The 18,998-nt window shown below is 31.5% G+C and overlaps 1 protein-coding gene across 6 annotated transcripts in view; it reads right to left on the bottom strand.

Annotated features, from left to right (window-relative positions):
• LOC148300937 (ribosomal protein S6 kinase alpha-5-like) overlaps nucleotides 1-17,033 on the bottom strand; it is a 67,046-nt gene extending 50,013 nt beyond the window's left edge. The window contains exons 1-3 of one of the 6 annotated variants that reach the window (XM_088274095.1): nucleotides 16,703-17,033; nucleotides 10,075-10,897; nucleotides 4,003-4,071 (exon numbers count right to left, since the gene is read on the bottom strand). In XM_088274095.1, coding sequence (XP_088130221.1) covers nucleotides 4,003-4,071; nucleotides 10,075-10,681 — 676 coding nt within the window. In that variant the 5' untranslated portion in view covers nucleotides 10,682-10,897; nucleotides 16,703-17,033. Of the gene's footprint in view, nucleotides 1-4,002; nucleotides 4,072-10,074; nucleotides 10,898-13,025; nucleotides 13,270-14,743; nucleotides 14,896-16,702 lie in introns of those variants that run through there. The other 5 variants (XM_088274092.1, XM_088274097.1, XM_088274093.1 and 2 more) reach the window with 5 other exon arrangements.
• Nucleotides 17,034-18,998: the final 1,965 nt, after the last annotated feature.

Raw genomic sequence — 18,998 nt, 5'->3', positions numbered from 1 at the left:
CCTGCATGAAGGTGTATGGACCTTCTGTTGGGTCGAGTGTATGGTAGAAGGGCAATAAAATTCGTTCGAGGACCTGCTTATAGGAATTTTGGTTCATTGTTCCTTCCACGAAAAACAACGGCCCAGGTAAATTGTTAATAATACATGACCATATCATTGTTGCAGGGGGGTGTCTGATAACTTTTACCACACAGGCCTCATTGTAACGTTCCATTGGTGTTCTCCTGACGAATCGACGGCTCTCTGTTACGGCTTCTAACCGCCACTCATCACTAAAGATGACCTGAAAAATAATGAAAATTTAAGTTTAATTCAAATATATAAGTTTATTTACTAAAATGATATGTTGAAAATTCAATTTAAATAAATACCTTTTTCCAATCATCTACCGAGTAATTTCGATGTAGCCTGGCCCATTTTAATCGATCCGCTTTCATTCGTGGTGTCAATTTTGGTACTTTTACAGGGCGCCTGCATTTCAGATTTACTTCGTAAAGACGTCGCCTCAGTGTTGATACCGATATATTTATACCCTCTTCTTCCAATTTTATTTTTAATGTTTTTGCTGATGCACTACGGTTTTCTAAGGCACTTTGAACGATTTTTCGATCAGTCCTCGGTGTTGTTTTTCTAATCCTACGACAGTTCTTTCGCCGATTGCTGGTGGCGGGTGACTGATTTTTTATTGATTTTGAAATTCTGTCCACTGTTTGACGAGAAGCGTTTTCTTTTTTTGAAATTTCTCTATTAGATAGTATTCCTAATTTCAGTAGCACTATAACACTAGACTTTTTTTCCTCAGAAATGTCTTTACTTTTTCCCATTTTGTCCTTTTCAAAAAAAAACACTTGTGTTTACAAAAAAAATTTATACTTTATGAACTAAAATTAAAAATTAAGTTTTTTTCACAAGACACGATAACTATATAACCTATCTGAACAAAACAACAACCAGAACTCAAGAAACTTCACTAATAAATGAGATAGGACTATTTTTTGAACTTTCAACTATCTGTCTACCTGTGCTAATTAGGGACCTTTCTCAGAAAAAGGGTTTGAAATTTTGTAAAGGCTTAAATAATCCAGATATATTTTACATATTATTGAAGGTAATATACATGATATTAGATGTCAATAGAAAACTTAAAGTATTTATGTAAAATAAATATAATAATTCAAAAGATTTCAGAGTATTCAAAAAAATAATGGGTGGCCCTAATTCATTGAGTAGATACTGTAATATGTAAAGATATATATATATATATATATATATATATATATATATATATATATATATATATATATATATATATATATATATATATATATATATATATATATATAAATTTTATTAACATTTTTATTATTTATACAAATATTTCAATTTTATACTATTCCTGTGAGACTAAGCGGCTCATTATTACAAATATCAGAGTGGGTTCAAACCGAGAAACTCTGACTTATGAGTCCGCGATACCTAGCCACGGGACCATATATTTATCATTATATTTTTATTTTTAATCTTCTTACCTAGAAAAAAAATCCTTTAACCACTCTCATTAATTCCTCTCCTTTCCTTCTCCTTCCTGCATACCCTTGTTTTATCTCTGAATTTTTTTTAATAGTTATTATAACATAAATGTGGAATTGTTTAATTGCCTTATTTTTTATTAATGTAACTAATTTTGTTAATGTAACGTAATGTTTATTACTGTTAATGTAACTATTGTTATAATACGTTATGTAATAAAAATATATTATTTTCGACATATTTTTGTCAAAAATAATATGAAAAATAACTCCTTTAATCGGAGATAATCCAGATTTATGAACAAGTATTTGGACACACTCAAAATGGTGTAAACTTGTGTTCATTCACCAAAAATATAATTTTAGACTCGACCTCCCCAGACATTTCGTAAAGGTGGAGACTGACCGGAGCATTTCGTCGTAACATAACGTCGTAACATCGCTCGCGGCGAGCATCACCGAGCATCCGAAACTATGGATGGAGCGCTCTGTTCGCTGTACTGACTGCCTGAATGCTCGCATCGTAACGTGTTACGTTACGACCAAATGCTACGATCAATCTCCACCTTAATTGGATTGGCGTAATTTTGAATTGTCTGAATTCTTGTATTTTGGCGAAAGTGAACACAGTCTTAATGACAATATACTTTTGTTTGTATTTCTTTGACGGTAATGTTATTTTCAAACGTGAAACGGAATGCAAGCTGTTATTATTTTGATATAATCCAAAAATAAATTCAACGTACAATTGAATAAATATTTACCTACATATTAATTTAAAAATGAAAATATTCAACAGATGAAGTCAAGTACGAACATAACAACAAGGTCTATTCCGATGAAAAGATAACACGTTGTAAAGATGGAAAACTTTGCTTCATTATTTTTTTTTTAAATAATAACAACATTGAAATTTAAGGGGATATTCGTTCGGCCAAACCAACCCCCGAGGAATACCATGCCTTTCTTCACCCGATTTTTTTTTAAATCCATATTTTTTTTTTGTTTTTCAGAATATATACATATCGTAGTCGTACAGGAGAAAGTGACAACTAACACAACGTTAAATGTTCAGGAGGGCCATTTAAGTCACTTTTGCTTGGCAAGAAAGTAAACATCAATGCAGTTAGTCATTTTTAACAAGTCAATATATTATACTTCCAAGTTCAAAATGCTTTGGGACTTTTTTCAGGGCAATATTAAGCTAATAAGATATCAAATAGTCAATGATCAAGTTTTTGTAAAAAATGCACTTGGCCACTTTCTCCTGTATGACTACGATATGTACCATATATAAGTATATTTAGATTTTTTTTAAAGTTTTTCCATTTCAAGAACTCTATTATGTATTACTTGTTAAATCAAACACAGCTTTATTGAGTATACTAATTTGTATTTTAATGTTAAAAAACATATAAAATTTAATAAAAATATTGTGACAAACGTTTCGCCTAGTTATGGCATTTTGAAACGAATGAAATTCGCGAATATCCCCTTAAACTTTTTGATACAAGGCTGAATCTTGCATAATTTAGCGATACGCGTGTAATATGTACTGCGACCTTTTGTTATTGAGAAAATATATGAATGTGTTAAATATCACGAGCGATATAAACAAGGCTTAGAAACTGATTCATCACGCGTTAGATCATTTAAGATCGAACTTCAAGCTGTAACAACCTTGTAACTCAGGGATATTAATTTTTTTTAGCGCTTACAGATTAAAATAAAACATTTTCTAGGAAAAAAAAGAGACAAAAATCCACTAAATGACATATCGATCACTCCTTTCAAGAACGTCATAAATAAAAAAAACTTGATTTTTCAGAAGAACGTTTTTAAAGTTTAAAAATATAATACAATGTATTAAAATAAATATCAAGCCACTTTTTGAACTTTTTACTATGCAACCGATCTTTTTAGGTAAAACCTGAAGGTTTTTTCTAGATTTGAAAAAAAAATAGTAAATTTAAAAAAATAATTTAACAATACATTTTCTTCAAAATGCAAATACAACACTTTCTGCCCTGTAGCGGGTAAAATTAAGTTAAAAATATACCTCTTTTGCTGGGATATAGTACATTGTCTGGGCATTCCGAAATCTTGCCAATACATGTACATACATGTATATATTTGCTAATTTTTGTCTTCTTCATATTTCTGATTTTTTGTTTTCTGTTAAAGTCAAATACTTGTAGTTTATATTACATATATTATGGTATCCCGTATATAATAAAATATAATCATACTTTTTTTTTTAATTGGTGTAAAGGCAAAAAATGTAATTCATCATTTGCTTGTTCCACCTTAATTTCTTTTTTATTCAAATCAAAGGTTATAAAAATTATCATTCATTCATTATTATCATAAAAATATTAAACGAACGATCAATTATTTTTCTTTTTTCACCGTATTATATTGAATTCTTGTAAAAAAGTGTAAAAAGTGATAAAAAATATAGTGATAAGCTTACCTCCAGTCCCTAGAACTCGAATCATGTCGAAATCTGCCATGGAGACCGAGGCTTTTCCATTGAGGTTTACTGAAAACAAAAATACATTAATTAAAACCCATCACGCCCCATCAAACAACTGCACTGTAATACCACTTAAAAACACTACTTCATGAGTACCGGTTTCGGAATAACCAATCCGTCATCAGGTTCACTACAGACTAAAGTGAAAATGAAAATGAAAAGTGAAAAAAATAAATTTATTCAAATAGTTGTCCGCCTCCGTAGTGTAATGGTCAGCACGCTCGGCTACTGTTCTGGAGGTCCCGGGTTCGATTCCCAAGGGGGGTAAAATAAATATAAGTGATTTTTTCACTGTCATATTTATACAATATTACCCTGGACTGGGTACCTGAAGCGGAGGGTTGATCACCTTTCCTTCATGTGTAAACGATCAAGATAACACTGCGTTTATATGACGCAGTGCCCTATGCACCATTGGGGTGCGGATAAGGGTTTAATTATTTTTATTTTATTAGTTGCAATTTTTTAAAAAATAATTCAATTATTTTGCTATTCATTTCTGCTTTTGATAATCTGAATATTAGTTACGCCGTTCTCTCCATTAATATATTATTTCATCTCCATATTTTTTTTTATTTATTTATGTATTTATTTAATACAGCTACATATAAAAGAAAAACCATTTGATACGATTTTTATACATTTATACACGTGTAAAACATAAAGTTTCGTTGTGCCTCTCCAAAAGAGACTGAGCTCTTGTGCTTGGAGAGGGACTTACACTCAAGGTATATTGTTTTATTTGAATAATTGAATAATTTATATTATTTTTTTCATTCTTTGTTTATATATATATATATATATATATATATATATATATATATATATATATATATATATATATATATATATATATATATATATATATATATGTGTGTGTGTGTGTATATATGTATACATGTAAGTATGTATGTGTGTGTGGGTGTGCGGGTGTACAAATAAAACATCAGCAGCACTTAGACCGCGATGGAGCATAATGGAGTTGTTTAGTTTTCTCCGCGGGAGATTATCAAAATACTATGAAGAAATGAAAATATACACTTTTTATCATTTTTATAACACGTGACCAAACAGTGTGTAATATATCATTATTATTATATAGGGCAAGAACAGATTTAGAAAATATAGTAAAATATTATAGATGATGTAAATGAAGTGTAAATAATAGCTTATATTATTTGTAAGGTACTTTATGGAAATATATATATATATATATATATATATATATATATATATATATATATATATATATATATATATATATATATATGTAGTGATAAGTCATATTTCTTATTTTGTTCTTACCTTTTTTTTTTTTTTATATTTTCTCATTTGTTTGTTTTATATATGCTTCTTACCTTATGTTTTTCTCATTTATTTCTTTTAAATATGCTTCTTATGCCTATTTATTATACCTGTTTATTGTTTTTATATTTTGCCATGCATTAGTATTAGTTTTGGTTATTTAAAAAAAAAAATTGTTACTTTATTATTTGTGTTCCAGTCTTGTTAACCTTATCGGGAATATTATATGCATATATGACTTATGTATGTAATATGTTTTGAATAAGTAAATAAATAAATAAATAATATAACCTAACTTAAGAATTTAAAAATTTTTAAAAAAATGTTTGCGTTAACAGTAAATAAAACGCTGTAATTTTGGAGAAATGGTATTTTTGTGTTGACGTTATTTCGAGTCGTCGACTGCCATTATCAGCTCTGCTGATAGGTGCACTAAGGGTCATTGTACTCGGCCGTAATTACTCGACGAGTCGCCACAAAAACAACTCGCTTTTCCCCAATTTCGTGTTACATACATATTATATATCAGACAGAGGCAATCAATATTGCAATTATACCAAGTCGCAGGTAATTACAGATGTGCCTTACTGTTACCTTTTCGGTTACCTCCATGGGAAAGTATTCGTTACTTATTCTACAGTTCATATTTCTTTTAATGTCCAGGCTCCATTGCAACGGATTTTTTTAAACCATTACCCCAAAATATTTTTGCGCAAGTCGATACCACCCCCTGCCCTATTTTGAAAAGAAGACAATCAATGTTTATTTAAAATAAACATAAAGAAAAATAAATAAAAAGTTACAACATTTTGAGTGTGTCCAAATACTTGTTCACAAAATCTGGATTATCTCCAATTACAGGAGTTATTTTCATATTATTTTTTGACATCTCATCATAGATGAAGAAGAATATGGAAGTCTGGGCATTTACGGGGCTGACGACCGTCATAGGCTGGTTTAAGTGATCACTTTACACACGTGTAACATTCACCAATTCTACCCATTATTGACAACCACACTACTCAAATTCTTGGAAGTTCTGTATATATGAACCAATTTAGAAACCTTGTTCTTGAATCACTAGAACTTCACTAGAGACATCTATTGGTGAGATGTAAAGAAGCCCTTTATTAAGCAGAAACTCTTATATTAGTATGTGAGGTCCGAATCCTGGATTATAATCACACACATGAGAAATCATGTCGTCAGCCCCGTAAATGCCCAGACTTCCATATTCTTCTTCATCTTTGATGAGATGTCAAAAAATAATAAAAAGTTACATGAAAATAGTAAGTACGTAATGGACAAACAAAAAATCAGAGACATCGTATCTTGTCAAGGTAAAATTCTTCACAGACAAAAGTTTTAGTATCAGAATCTTCATTTATTTATTTAAAAACATATTACATACATAAATCATATATACATATAATATTCCCGATGAGTAGTTTCTATTTCTCATTTTAGGACATGGGATTAAGGTTAACAAGACTGGAACACAAATAATAAAGTACCAAAAAAGATTATTTTTAAATAACCAAAACAAATACTAATTTATTCATTATTAAACCGTTATCCGCACCTCGATGATGCATAGGGCACTGCATTATATAAACACAGTGTTATCTTAATCGTTAACACACGAAGAAAAGGTGATCAGCCCTCCGTTTCAGGTGCCAGTCCAGGATAATATTGAATAAAAATTAGTGTGAAAAAATCACTTATATTTTTTTGACCCCCCCTGGTAATCGAACCCGGGACCTCCAGAACGGTAGCCGAGCGTGCTGACCATTACACTACGGAGGCGGACAAATACATGGCAAAATATAAAAATAATAAACAGGTATAATAAATAGGCATAAGAAGCATATTTAAAAGAAATAAATGAGAAAATACAAGGTAAGAAGCATATTTAAAATAAACAAATGAGAAAATATAAAAAATGAGAAAATATAACAAATGAGAAAATATATAAAAAAACATAAGGTAAAAACAAAATAAGAAAATATGACTAATCACTACATATATATCTTTCCATACAGTACCTTCTCAGAACATTCATTTTGGATCCTCGAATGGGTTTTATTTTATATATTGCTCACTCCTTTCAAGAACGTCATAAATCAAAATGCCTTATTTTTAAGGAGAACGTTTTTAAAGTACATAATATAATACAATGTATTAAAAATAAATATCAAGCCACTTACTGAAATTTTTACCGTGTAACATATCTTTTTACGTTAAACCTGAAGGTTTTTTCTTCATTTAAAAAATATTTAATTTGTTTAAAAAAATAATCAAACAATACCTTTTCTTCAATATGCAAAAACAACACTTTCTGCCCTGTAGCGGGTAAATATTATGTTAAAAATATGCCTCTTTTGCTGGGATATAGTACATTTTCTGGGCATTCCGAAAATATGCACAACTGAAAATTGTCGATTTTTGGTTTATGACGTTCTTGAAAGGAGTGAGCGATATGTCAGGCAGCTGGTTAATTTGGGTAATGGCAATATAATTTAAGGACCTAACTCCAAATTTAGTAGTGTTTATTCTGCCCCGTTCCGAAGGGGGTATAAATTTATTTACTATGTATTATGTATTATTATCGTCCGCCTCCGTAGTGTAATGGTCAGCACGCTCGGCTACCGTTCTGGAGGTCCCGGGTTCGATTCCCAAGGGGGGTAAAATAAATATTAGTGATTTTTTCACTGTCATATTCATTCAATATTACCCTGGACTGGTACCTGTAGCGGAGGGCTGATCACCTTTCCTTCGTGTGTAAACGATCAAGATAACACTGCGTTTATATAACGCAGTGCCCTATGCACCAGTGTGGTGCGGATAAGGGTTTTATTATTATTATTTATTCAATATTACCATGGACTGGTACCTGAAGCGGAGGGCTGATCACCTTTCCTTCGTGTGTAAACGATCAAGATAACACTGCGTTTATATAACACAGTGCCCTATGCACCATTGGGGTGCGGATAAGGGTTTTTAATGTAATATGACATAGATTTGTCGTTGATCATTGTGTACGCCACTGCTTCTACCATACAGGCATGTACATCGTTTTGCCGCAAACAGAAAACGTAAAATGTAATATTTCGGCTGTGTTGAAATAATTGAGCTCGCTTATATTTATAAATAATTAATGATAGCTATGGCTAAAGGTCGGTTCTCCTGCATGAATTTGAACTCCGTTCAAGGATATTCCATTACAAAGCGACGTTTCGCCATTTTGAATCCAACGTCTATTAAGTACGAACGGATAACAAAAGTCTATTCCGAGAATCGAAGCGTATATCGAGAGTAACAAGGATATATTTTATTCTAAGCCGTTATAAATGATATTTTGGAGAAATAAAATGATTTTATAATTTATACTTGAAGCACTAACTTTGTGATTTACCATTCCATAATTAAAATATAACTTTGTTTTAAAATCACTACAAATATTTTATTATAACTTAATTATAATGTCTACCGGTTTCGAAGCTAACCGCTTCTTATATTAATGTGTGTGTGTGTGTGTATGTGTGTGTGTGTGTGTGTGTCTGTGTGTGTGTGTGTGTGTGTGTCTGTGTGTGTGTGTGTGTGTGTGTGTGTGTGTGTGTGTGTGTGTAAATATATAATATATCGCTCACTCCTTTCAAGAACGTCATAAAACAAAAAAACATGATTTTTCAGGAGAAGGTTTTCAAAATTTAGAAATATACCACAATGTATTAAAAATAAATATCAAGTCACTTTTTGAACTTTTTATTATGCACAGATCTTTTTAGGTAAAACCTGAAGGTTTTTTCTCCATTTGAAAAATATTTAATATATTTAAAAAAAATAATTAAACAATACCTTTTCTTCAAAATGCAAAAACAACATTTTCTGCCCTGTAGCGGGTAAATATTAAGTTAAAAATATGCCTTTTTGCTGGGATATAGTACATTTTCTGGGCATTCCGAAAACATGCACAACCGAAAATTTACGATTTTTGATTTATGACGTTCTTGAAAGGAGTGAGCGATATGTGAGCATATGATCCACATTTTAATATGATTTCATTAATGTAGATCGAATAGTTTATTTTATATTTTCCTTAATGTCAGTCGATTATAATAAAAAAAATTCTCTCTTATATCATCTCCTCTTATATCATTAATATTGCAATGCCTTTTGTTTGTGAGAGCCAAGATCACTAGAGTAGAGGCTTTAAAAAGGTAGAAATAAAAAAAAGGTAATTTTATACATGTAAGAATGGGTATCGTATGTAAAAAATACGATCGCCAAATAAAATTCTGTTGTAATTTATATTTGAAGCAATAACTATGTGATTTTCCATTTTATAATTAAAATATAACACTGTTAAATTAAAAATCACTTTAAATTATAGTGATTTTAAAACAAAGTTATATTTGACTTTTTAATTAAAATTTTACTTAGAAAATACCACTATTTTTTTTTAATCTACTGTGATACGTGTTTCGATGCATTCCGCACCATTTTCAAACATCGTATGCGGAATGCATCGAAACACGTCACAGTAGATTTTAAGCAATAGCGGTATTTAGTAAGTAAAATTTTAATTAAAAATGGATAGGTTTTACCACAAAGCGACTGCCGAATCAATTAATGAAATTATATTTGAATTATTAAAAAATCTGTTGACCTAAAATTGCAAATCAAAAAAAGGTTAAAAAGTACCTCTCTTCTTGGAGATTCTGCTGGTGACGCAGAGGTCCGAATCCGCTTCGACCTCGACGACCTGCACAGAACTGCTCCTCTCTGCCTTGGGCCGGACAGCGTCTGTGCTTCCGGTCAAATCCACCGTGGTCTGATCCCATGCCACGCTCATCCTCCTTGGGTGCTTCCCTTGATTCCCGTTGCTAGGTTTAACCTTCTCCTCCCTGGGCTGCTTGGCCTCGTCTAGAAGATACTCCACGGGAGAAGACGGACTATAATGGGTCTTTGTGATCATCTCTTTTTTGGGTTTGCAGTTCCCTGCCTCTGGATGTTTTAATTTCAATTTCTCCGCCACCTTGATATCTTCTTGCTCCTGCTGTCGTTTCAGTGCCTTCTTCTTGCACTTGATCGAGCATTTGGAGCTGCCGTCCGAGCTGGCGCTGTACCCGTTGTTGTACCTCTTGTGCTCCATCCTCGGCTTCAGGGTGTCCATGTACGGCCTCGGCCTGGACCTTCTGGATCTTCTAGACGAAGTCTCTTCCGCGTTGTTCAGCGACTCGCGGTCGCTGCCTTCGTAGTAGCCTGATTCGTGGTCATGGTTCTTGCGCGCGCCCGTATGGTCTCTCATCTTGGATGGCTTCTGCGTTTGTTTGTTAGCTGACACTCTCTGACTTCTGTGCAATGTCGCGGGCGTTGCACACGTTCATACTTAGCACTGGGCGCATTGTTTCAACATTATTTCGTAAATTTATATTGCACTGTTATATATAAATACTTGTATAAAGTACAGATTCATTCATTTATTTATTTACACTATTGCTAATTCTTATTTTCGTACAAAATCCTGCAAAATAGACGTTAAATAAAACAATCAATGACCAAAGTCCAAACAATTTTTAAAAAAATCAAGTTTTGCACTGACATTTCTTGGTGGAACTGCACGGCTGTCCAAACTTAAAACACAGTAAGGGACATTTTTTTGTAGTACGTTTTTTTTTGCTCTTTCGGACTAAGTGGAATCTACTTAGTCCAAAAATGCAAAAAAAAAACGTACTACAAAAAAAATGTCCCTAACTGTGTTTTGAGTTTGGACAGCCTTGCATTTCATACAATAAAATAACAATAAAATAACTACTTACACAGTTTTTTCCACATAAAATTTTATTTGACCAGCGATAGAGTTTCGTCGTAACTGACATCATCAGACTGGTGTCTAACCGATATCGTCAGACCCAGTCTGATGTTGTCGGTTACGACGAAACCCGGTCGCTGTTCAAATAAAAGTTTTGTGGAAAAAACTATTTAGTTGTTATTTTATTACATAATTTTAAAAGTATCTTAACTTGATATGAAACATGTATATGGAAGTTTGAGCATCCCAGGGCTTACGACCTGGCATTTGGCTGGTTTAAGCGATCACTATGTGTATATAAAGTGATCGCTTAAGCCAGCCAAATGCCAGGTCGTAAGCCCTGGAATGCTCAGACTTCCATACATATGTTCCATATCAAGTTGACACACTTTAAAAATTGACATCTCATCCGTAGGGTGAATAATCATACTGTGGTCATTTTGTAAGCCTATCTGCAAGGCAACGGGTTCGATTCCCGAGAGGACCGTAAAAAAAATCGTATTTTGGCTCTAGTAAGTACTAATCTGCTAGCAACCGAAGCGCATGACCTATAACGTCAATTAACAATCAAGATAACATTGAAGAAAACCGATACTGTACCCTATGCACCATTTGGCAAAGTAAAATGAACTGGTGGAGGAAGATATTAATAAACAAAAAAATTAAAACGTTTGTTTGATTTTTTTTCCGTCACATTATAACAGTAAATAAAAAAGTTTTTAATAATTTTATGAAATAACAAAAAAATATTCGAGATATTAAAAAAAGAAAAATATACTTATTACACTTAAAAAAAGCGAACATCTGTTAACGAGATTGCAGTTTTCAATTAAATTATTATATATTTTTGCATCAGTTGCTTTTTATTATTTATTATTTTTTATTTAGGTATCAAAGAAGATTTCACTGTAATATTTATTCAATATTACCATGGGCTGGTACCTGAAGCGGAGGGCTGATCACCTTTCCTTCATGTGTAAAAAACGATCATGATAACACTGCGTTTATAAGACACAGTGCCCTATGCACCATTGGGGTGCGGATAAGGGTTTATTATTATTTATTATTTTATCAAAGAAGATTTATTGATTCAAATATACATACTTATTCGTATGTCTTACTATATAAAAAAAAAGAAAAAAAAAACTTTTAATTTTTATTAGAATTTAAAATGGTGTTTAATGTTACTTTTGTGATTCAAACTCACTGATTTTATAATTTCTTTTCAAAAAAAATAAGACGTGAACTTAATAGAGAATTGATATAATTTACACCTGAAACCCCTTACATATGGAAGTTTTCGATAGCTGATTTCATTGGGAAAAAAACTAAAAAAATTACAAAAAAGTAAACAATTATTCGACGTTATCGGGTTTACTGCAATTTATAAATTTAAAATAGATTTTTTTATATTAAAAGCATTGTTAACTTTGTGGTATGGTAATACAACACTCTCCTTATCATTCATCGTTCACTTTAAAGTGGTATTACACAAAGTGAACGATGAATGATAAGGGGTGTTAATTTAAAATAGGTTTATTAAAGGCCTTGAAATATGTGAGGAATAAAAAAACCTAAACAATCAAGATTAAAAAATGAGTGAAAATTTAATATCAGGACGTCCCCGATTAATTAAAAACCAGTAGAAATTTTCAAAAGTGGTATTACACAAAGTGAACGATGAATGATAAGGAGAGTGTCAATTTAAAATAGGTTTATTGAAGGCCTTGAAATTTGTGAAGAAGAAAAAAAAACTCAAAAATGAGTGAAATTTCAATATAGGGACGTCCCCGAACAATTAAAAACCAGTACAAAATTTCAAAGTCACTCGGTGCCTTACGCTATATCGCTTTGTGTCAGATCTACACACACACACATGACGAGGAAAATCGCGCAAATTAATGCCGAATTAATGTCGAGTTGTAGGAAAATATGTACAGATTCGATAATGTGTCGAGTTTGATTCGATATTCGGCTGTGATACGCGCCGCGGGCTCCGAAACTGGGCCATGGCTATCAAATTGTGTCGAAAAAACTAGGATTTATAACAAACGTGAAAAGCGAGTAGGTACCTACTGAAAACCGTGCATAGCGGGCCGAAAACAGTTATCCACAGCCGCGTTGACTCATTCGCGACCGGTTCGATATAATAAATAATCATAATTTCATTCATTGTTTCGGCATTCGCTTTGTGGTACGACTAGTCACAGGTAAAATACTATGATACGTCAAGAGATCATTATATCACGATACTTGTATGGAGCTGTAATACGTACAATATACTAGCCACTAGTCAAATCTCACAAATCTGTTTCAAACGAATATAACCTTCGATAACATTGTCACTCATAAAACATAAGACTAATTTAAGTTTATTAATGACTTGCCGGTCAGTCGTTTAGCATTGTATATTTGTAAAGCTATCTGTTTCTTAGTATATTGGATTATTAGATAAAAACGATGAAAAGAGACAAATATACATGTCGATGTCAGTCATGGCATGTGAGGGCATGTGATCAAGAGTCTGAAGTCTGAGTCTCGTAATTAGCAAAGGTGATCAGCCCTCCGCTTCGGGTACCAGTCCAGGGTAATATTAAATAAATATTAGGTGAAAAAAAAACACTTATACATGTTTGACCCCCCCCCCTGGGAATCGAGCCCGGGTCTTTCAAAACGGTAGCCGAGCGTGCTGACCATTACACTACGGAGGTGTACACTTGCACTGTGTCCAAAACAACACAATATTTTAAGAATAACCGTAAAATATTGGCACTCCTTAAGAAATTTTGACATTTGTTTTCACCCAACGGTGTTAGAGCACTGAATTTAATATAAACAGTGTTATTTGATCGTTAATAATAGACTTTAGGTATCAGTGAACATAACTATTACTTCCCTCATTATTATTTACTATTATTCGAGGGAACAAACGCCAGAGGACGCCCCCGCCGCGATTATCTTTGCGACTTCTACAAGGACATGGGCTGTTCAAGGTATGAGAAGCTGAAGAGGGTGTCCCATAATAGAGCGGAATGTAGAAGGAGGTGTCATTTGTTGCTGCAAAACAATCCACAAGATTGAGACCACAGATGAACTTTTACTTATTTTGACTCCCGTGAGAATCGAACTAGTATGGCAGCTAAATGCTGATATTTAAAATAAAATAAAAAGCGTGATTATACGTATCATTATGAACACTATTTTCATCAATTTAATCGAAGGCCTGTACGGAAAGTGTTACGGAGTTTGACAGTTCACAAGGCGGCCGCAAAATGGCCGATGTACGCGTGCGCCACCTAACGGCAAAACCGAATCGCGAACAAACTTAGACAACTAATTAATGCTAGGTATTTGTCACAAACTAGATCGTGAAATAAAACAACTACAAAATGTAGCAAACAGCACTTAAAACAACAAGATAACTCATAAACTTGTTCACTTTTATTAAACATACAAATTTTCTTTTAAAATGGTATAATTTACGCAAAGACAAAGAAGGAATTAGATCGCCGAGCTTTTTGATTGCACTTTTGAATAAGAGAAAATTAATTGTTTTACGTTTCGTAACATTTTTATTATCACGCCGGTTGGAAACTATTGATTAGTAATGGTCCTACGATCCAGTTGAATTATATTTTAGTATTTTTTCACCGTTTTACGTAAGCCGTTCCGTTTTATACGGACAACTTTCACGACAGCAAAATTATGACAATCGGCTGACTTCATTTATGTTTCACTTTTTTGACAGTCGTTTTCAACCTTGCAGTAATTATCGCCGCGTAAAAAGCTAACTCGTTTATAACGTTACCACATTTCGATAAAATCTTCAACGTTTTATGAATATTTAATATTAAAACTTCGACAACATGAAAAAGAGCGAACGGCGAACTTCTAATTTAGGAACCATCTGTCAAAAATTACTACATATATATGCCTACGCATGAAAATAGAAAGGTGTATGAACGTTTTAGAAAAAACTAAAGTTTTAGGTGATTCGTAAGTAAACTATGGAAAATTACACTGGCCAACAATGATTTTGTAACTGAAATTTTGATGACTGATTTGGACTAAGTTAATTCCTAATCAAATTCTATGTGGTGACAAGCTTGTATCACGTCAAGTTTTGATGTTACAGTTATATTATTGTTTGTATGGACCCCATACGTTGAAACCGTAAAAGTGGTTGGTAAAACTAGACATGTTTTAGTCTAAGGTCTAAGGGATTAAAAAAAATATCGATAATTATGAAGTAACAGTGGAAATATATTAACTTATTAATATTGAATACGATAGCATTATATGTTTCTATAATTTATATTCATACATAAATAATAAGATAAACTTTAGTTATTATCAGAATTAAAATAATCCATAGCTAAAAAATCTAACGTGCTACATTTTTTTTTGCTTTCGTTTTTGAACTCAGCTATGCAAAGTGCATAGAGATCAGGTATTTTCATGCCAGTCACAAAATTAAAGTTGTAAATTGTTGGCCAGTATTATCGTTTTAAGCGAACATTTTAAGGATCTATGTTTATTAACATCCAAAGAATCAAAATAACTTTGTTTTATATATTATATTTCAAATTAAAAGATTATTGTTTTATATCAGGAGCGGTATACTTATTATTGTAACGGAGCGCTATGACAAAGCGTCATTCGCAAAAAATGCAAGTAATTAGCACTATGACAATCGATGTTCGTACTTATACTTTCTCCCTTTTCATTTATCCGTCACGGTGCCATAGGGCATTATAATTTTTCTGCGTTATCTTGACCGTTAATCATACTAAAACGTTTATATTTACAATGACCTCGTCAGGATTCAAAACTGGTGCTCAAAACGTGTAAAACTTGGTGGGTTTTTAAATATCATGACTTCTCCACTATAAAACGAAAACCCATTAAATCAAATTTTAAGTAATTTCACATTGCTGACAACTTTTCTAACGTTTTTTAGCTAAAACTATACATAACAAGGTAATTATTTTTTAAATTACCTAACGTCCAAGTGACTCTAGCTACGGCTTATGCAACACCGCTTATCATGACCCTAACAGGCTTCAACTTTTTAAATTTTATAGCCTATGCCTACTCGTGAGTGGATTTACTCTTTATGCTTAAAGTTACTATAATTTCATGTAATTCATTAGGGAAAATTCCAGGCAAAAATACTCGCTCATAACAAGGTAATCGAAACCTTCACACTTTACAAACTAAACAAATGCTAAACTTCAAAGCAATAAATAATACTCAATCAACAAACTTTTTTTTGTTGAAACAATTGGAGATAAAATCCTCCATCAAATGATGCCGCTTATTTAAGCATTCAAGAAAACGCTTGAGAAATGTTAAGTCGGTTGCAAATTTAAAAATAAAATAAACTGGCGTAAACTGCTCAAAATGGCGCATACACCCTTTTCTCTCAGCACCGTCGTAATCTATGGTTTACAATTTTGACATATCCGTGGCATCATAACCTTCAATGTTAAAATCAGATAAATGCAAACTGCGTACGTTTTGATTCAATTCAATTCACAAAATTCACAGTAAACCTAGCACAGTAAAGTAGCCACGCAGATTATATAACAACAAAACAAAATTCAGTAATTAAATCAACTGAAACTCCAATACGTATAACATGAACACTTGATTGAACATTTCCACGTTTCACTTACTAAATAATTGTTTTATGAACTTATAGTCGCGTAAACACTACTGTTGAATAAATACCGGATATTATATTTATTAAAAACAAACAAATAGTGTTAAAGTTTGCAAGTTATAAGCAAGATGGTAGAGCGAATCGACGCAGCGCGACCGAACCGAACGAAAAATTTAATAAACTGATTCCGATTCCATAGAAAATAAAATGTGCCAAGCGGAGCTTATGTTCTTTCTCGCTCTGGCGTATAGCTCTGTTTCTTTTTGTAAAGTGAGGTAAATGTTTCATGGCAGTATTGTCTTATTTTTGATGGAAAAATTTAACATCGTGTAAATTTAATATTTAAGAGATATAATTTTACCAAGAGATGGTAACATACAAATAATTTAGAAGAAAAGTGAAAGAAATCATTTTAAAACAAAATTATTATAGTACCTACACATATTGATATTGGAGTTCGGTTTTATTTTTGATTCGCTACCCTAATAATTTATTTTTATTATTTATTAAATATACGTTCTTATTTAAAATTAATTCAAGTTATGTTTTCAGTTAATATAAATAAATTTTAAACTTACGTGATTTACATTAACGACAAAAACAAGGGTTTTTGGGTATTTTTGTATGAGTCACACAATGTAATATTTTGGGAATAAATTTAAATACAAGCATTTCTCACCGAAAATACGGACGTTGACGTAAAAACAATTTATTTTTGAAACAGTATTTTATTGCTAACATTTTTTTAACAGCGAACATATTGATTTCCGCATTATTGCTTATTTATACACACTGTAAAAGTTCATTAGAAAACAAGATTTAAGAAAAAGTTACGTACTTGCGTTATTATAACTGTGGTTTTTTTATAAATAATTTTGTGATTAAAAAAATGTAACCACATTGAAATCATTTAACACTTAAATTGAATTGGCAAGAAATAGTGAAATTAAACATCACAGATATTAAAAGTACCTAATTTCTGCGGACAACAAACTCAGTGGGCTAATATAACTTTGTATAGTTTAATAACATGCTATTTTATCTTGATTCCTTTTTTCTTACCTAATTAGGATAACGTTAATATGTTTTTTCGATTAAATATTTCTTTGTATTCATATTTTACACGCAGATAAATTTATTTAAATTTTTAAAAAAATATTTCTAACCTAACTCAATTGTAAACTGAAATATTTGTATTCATTATAAATGACTAATATGTATTTATTTTTTCATTCAAAAATTTGTGTTTTTGCATAGTTCCACTTTCAATAATCTTCATCTGCCATAATATTTGAAGCGTACTATATCACCTCCCACCTACAACTACACCATGTTACCGATCAGCTGAGTTTGTTGATACATTTTATAAGCGAGCTGTGTTCCTACTACACTACTTCTGTTTCATTCGACGTGTATACGACTTTATGCGAGAGAAAGAGATGCAAGTGTTTAAAGTTTAAAGACAATTCTAATCGGTGAATCAACAATTCCTATAATGGAAATAAATAGAAAACAACAAATAATGAGTTATTATAAAACTTCTAAACTCATTGAAATAAATAAAAAAATTACCTCTAAACTCCTATTCAGCATTTAACAAAACTGAAAAATTAAATTTTCAAAGAGTTATTTTATTTATTAAAATATTATAAATTTAATTAATTTGTTAGACATTCTTCTCTTATCAATATAAGTAAGGCTGTAATCTCTAATAAAGAGACTAAGCTCTTGTGCTTGGAGAGGGACTTACATTAATTTTTTATTATTTATACTATGAGTAATGAGTGATAAAATAGTTTTTAATTGTATTTTTTTTATTTTTTGTGTTTTTTTCCCAATGGACACGTATAAAAGGAATTTAATTCATTGTTTAGATTTTGATATTCTTAATTTTAAAAAAATATTTACAGGTTATTAAAATATTCAGTCTATAAAATTATATGAATACGATTCAATTTAATACCGCTTACTAGCAATAAACTATGCTATATTTAAATTTATATATGTTTTTAATTACACATACATCTTAAAAAACTTTTTTCCTACTTCAACAAAGATGAAGAAGTTACTGAAATGGTTAAAAACTTATTTCATTTACCAAATGTAATATAATTTTATATTCGTATTAGTTAATTATTAATTGGTAGT

This window comes from Brachycentrus maculatus, unplaced genomic scaffold (genome assembly GCF_059751285.1).
Source record: "Brachycentrus maculatus isolate JH-2025_06_01 unplaced genomic scaffold, ASM5975128v1 h1tg000633l, whole genome shotgun sequence".
NCBI classification, from domain to species: domain Eukaryota; kingdom Metazoa; phylum Arthropoda; class Insecta; order Trichoptera; family Brachycentridae; genus Brachycentrus; species Brachycentrus maculatus.
This window is presented reverse-complemented; position numbering and strand designations above follow the sequence as displayed.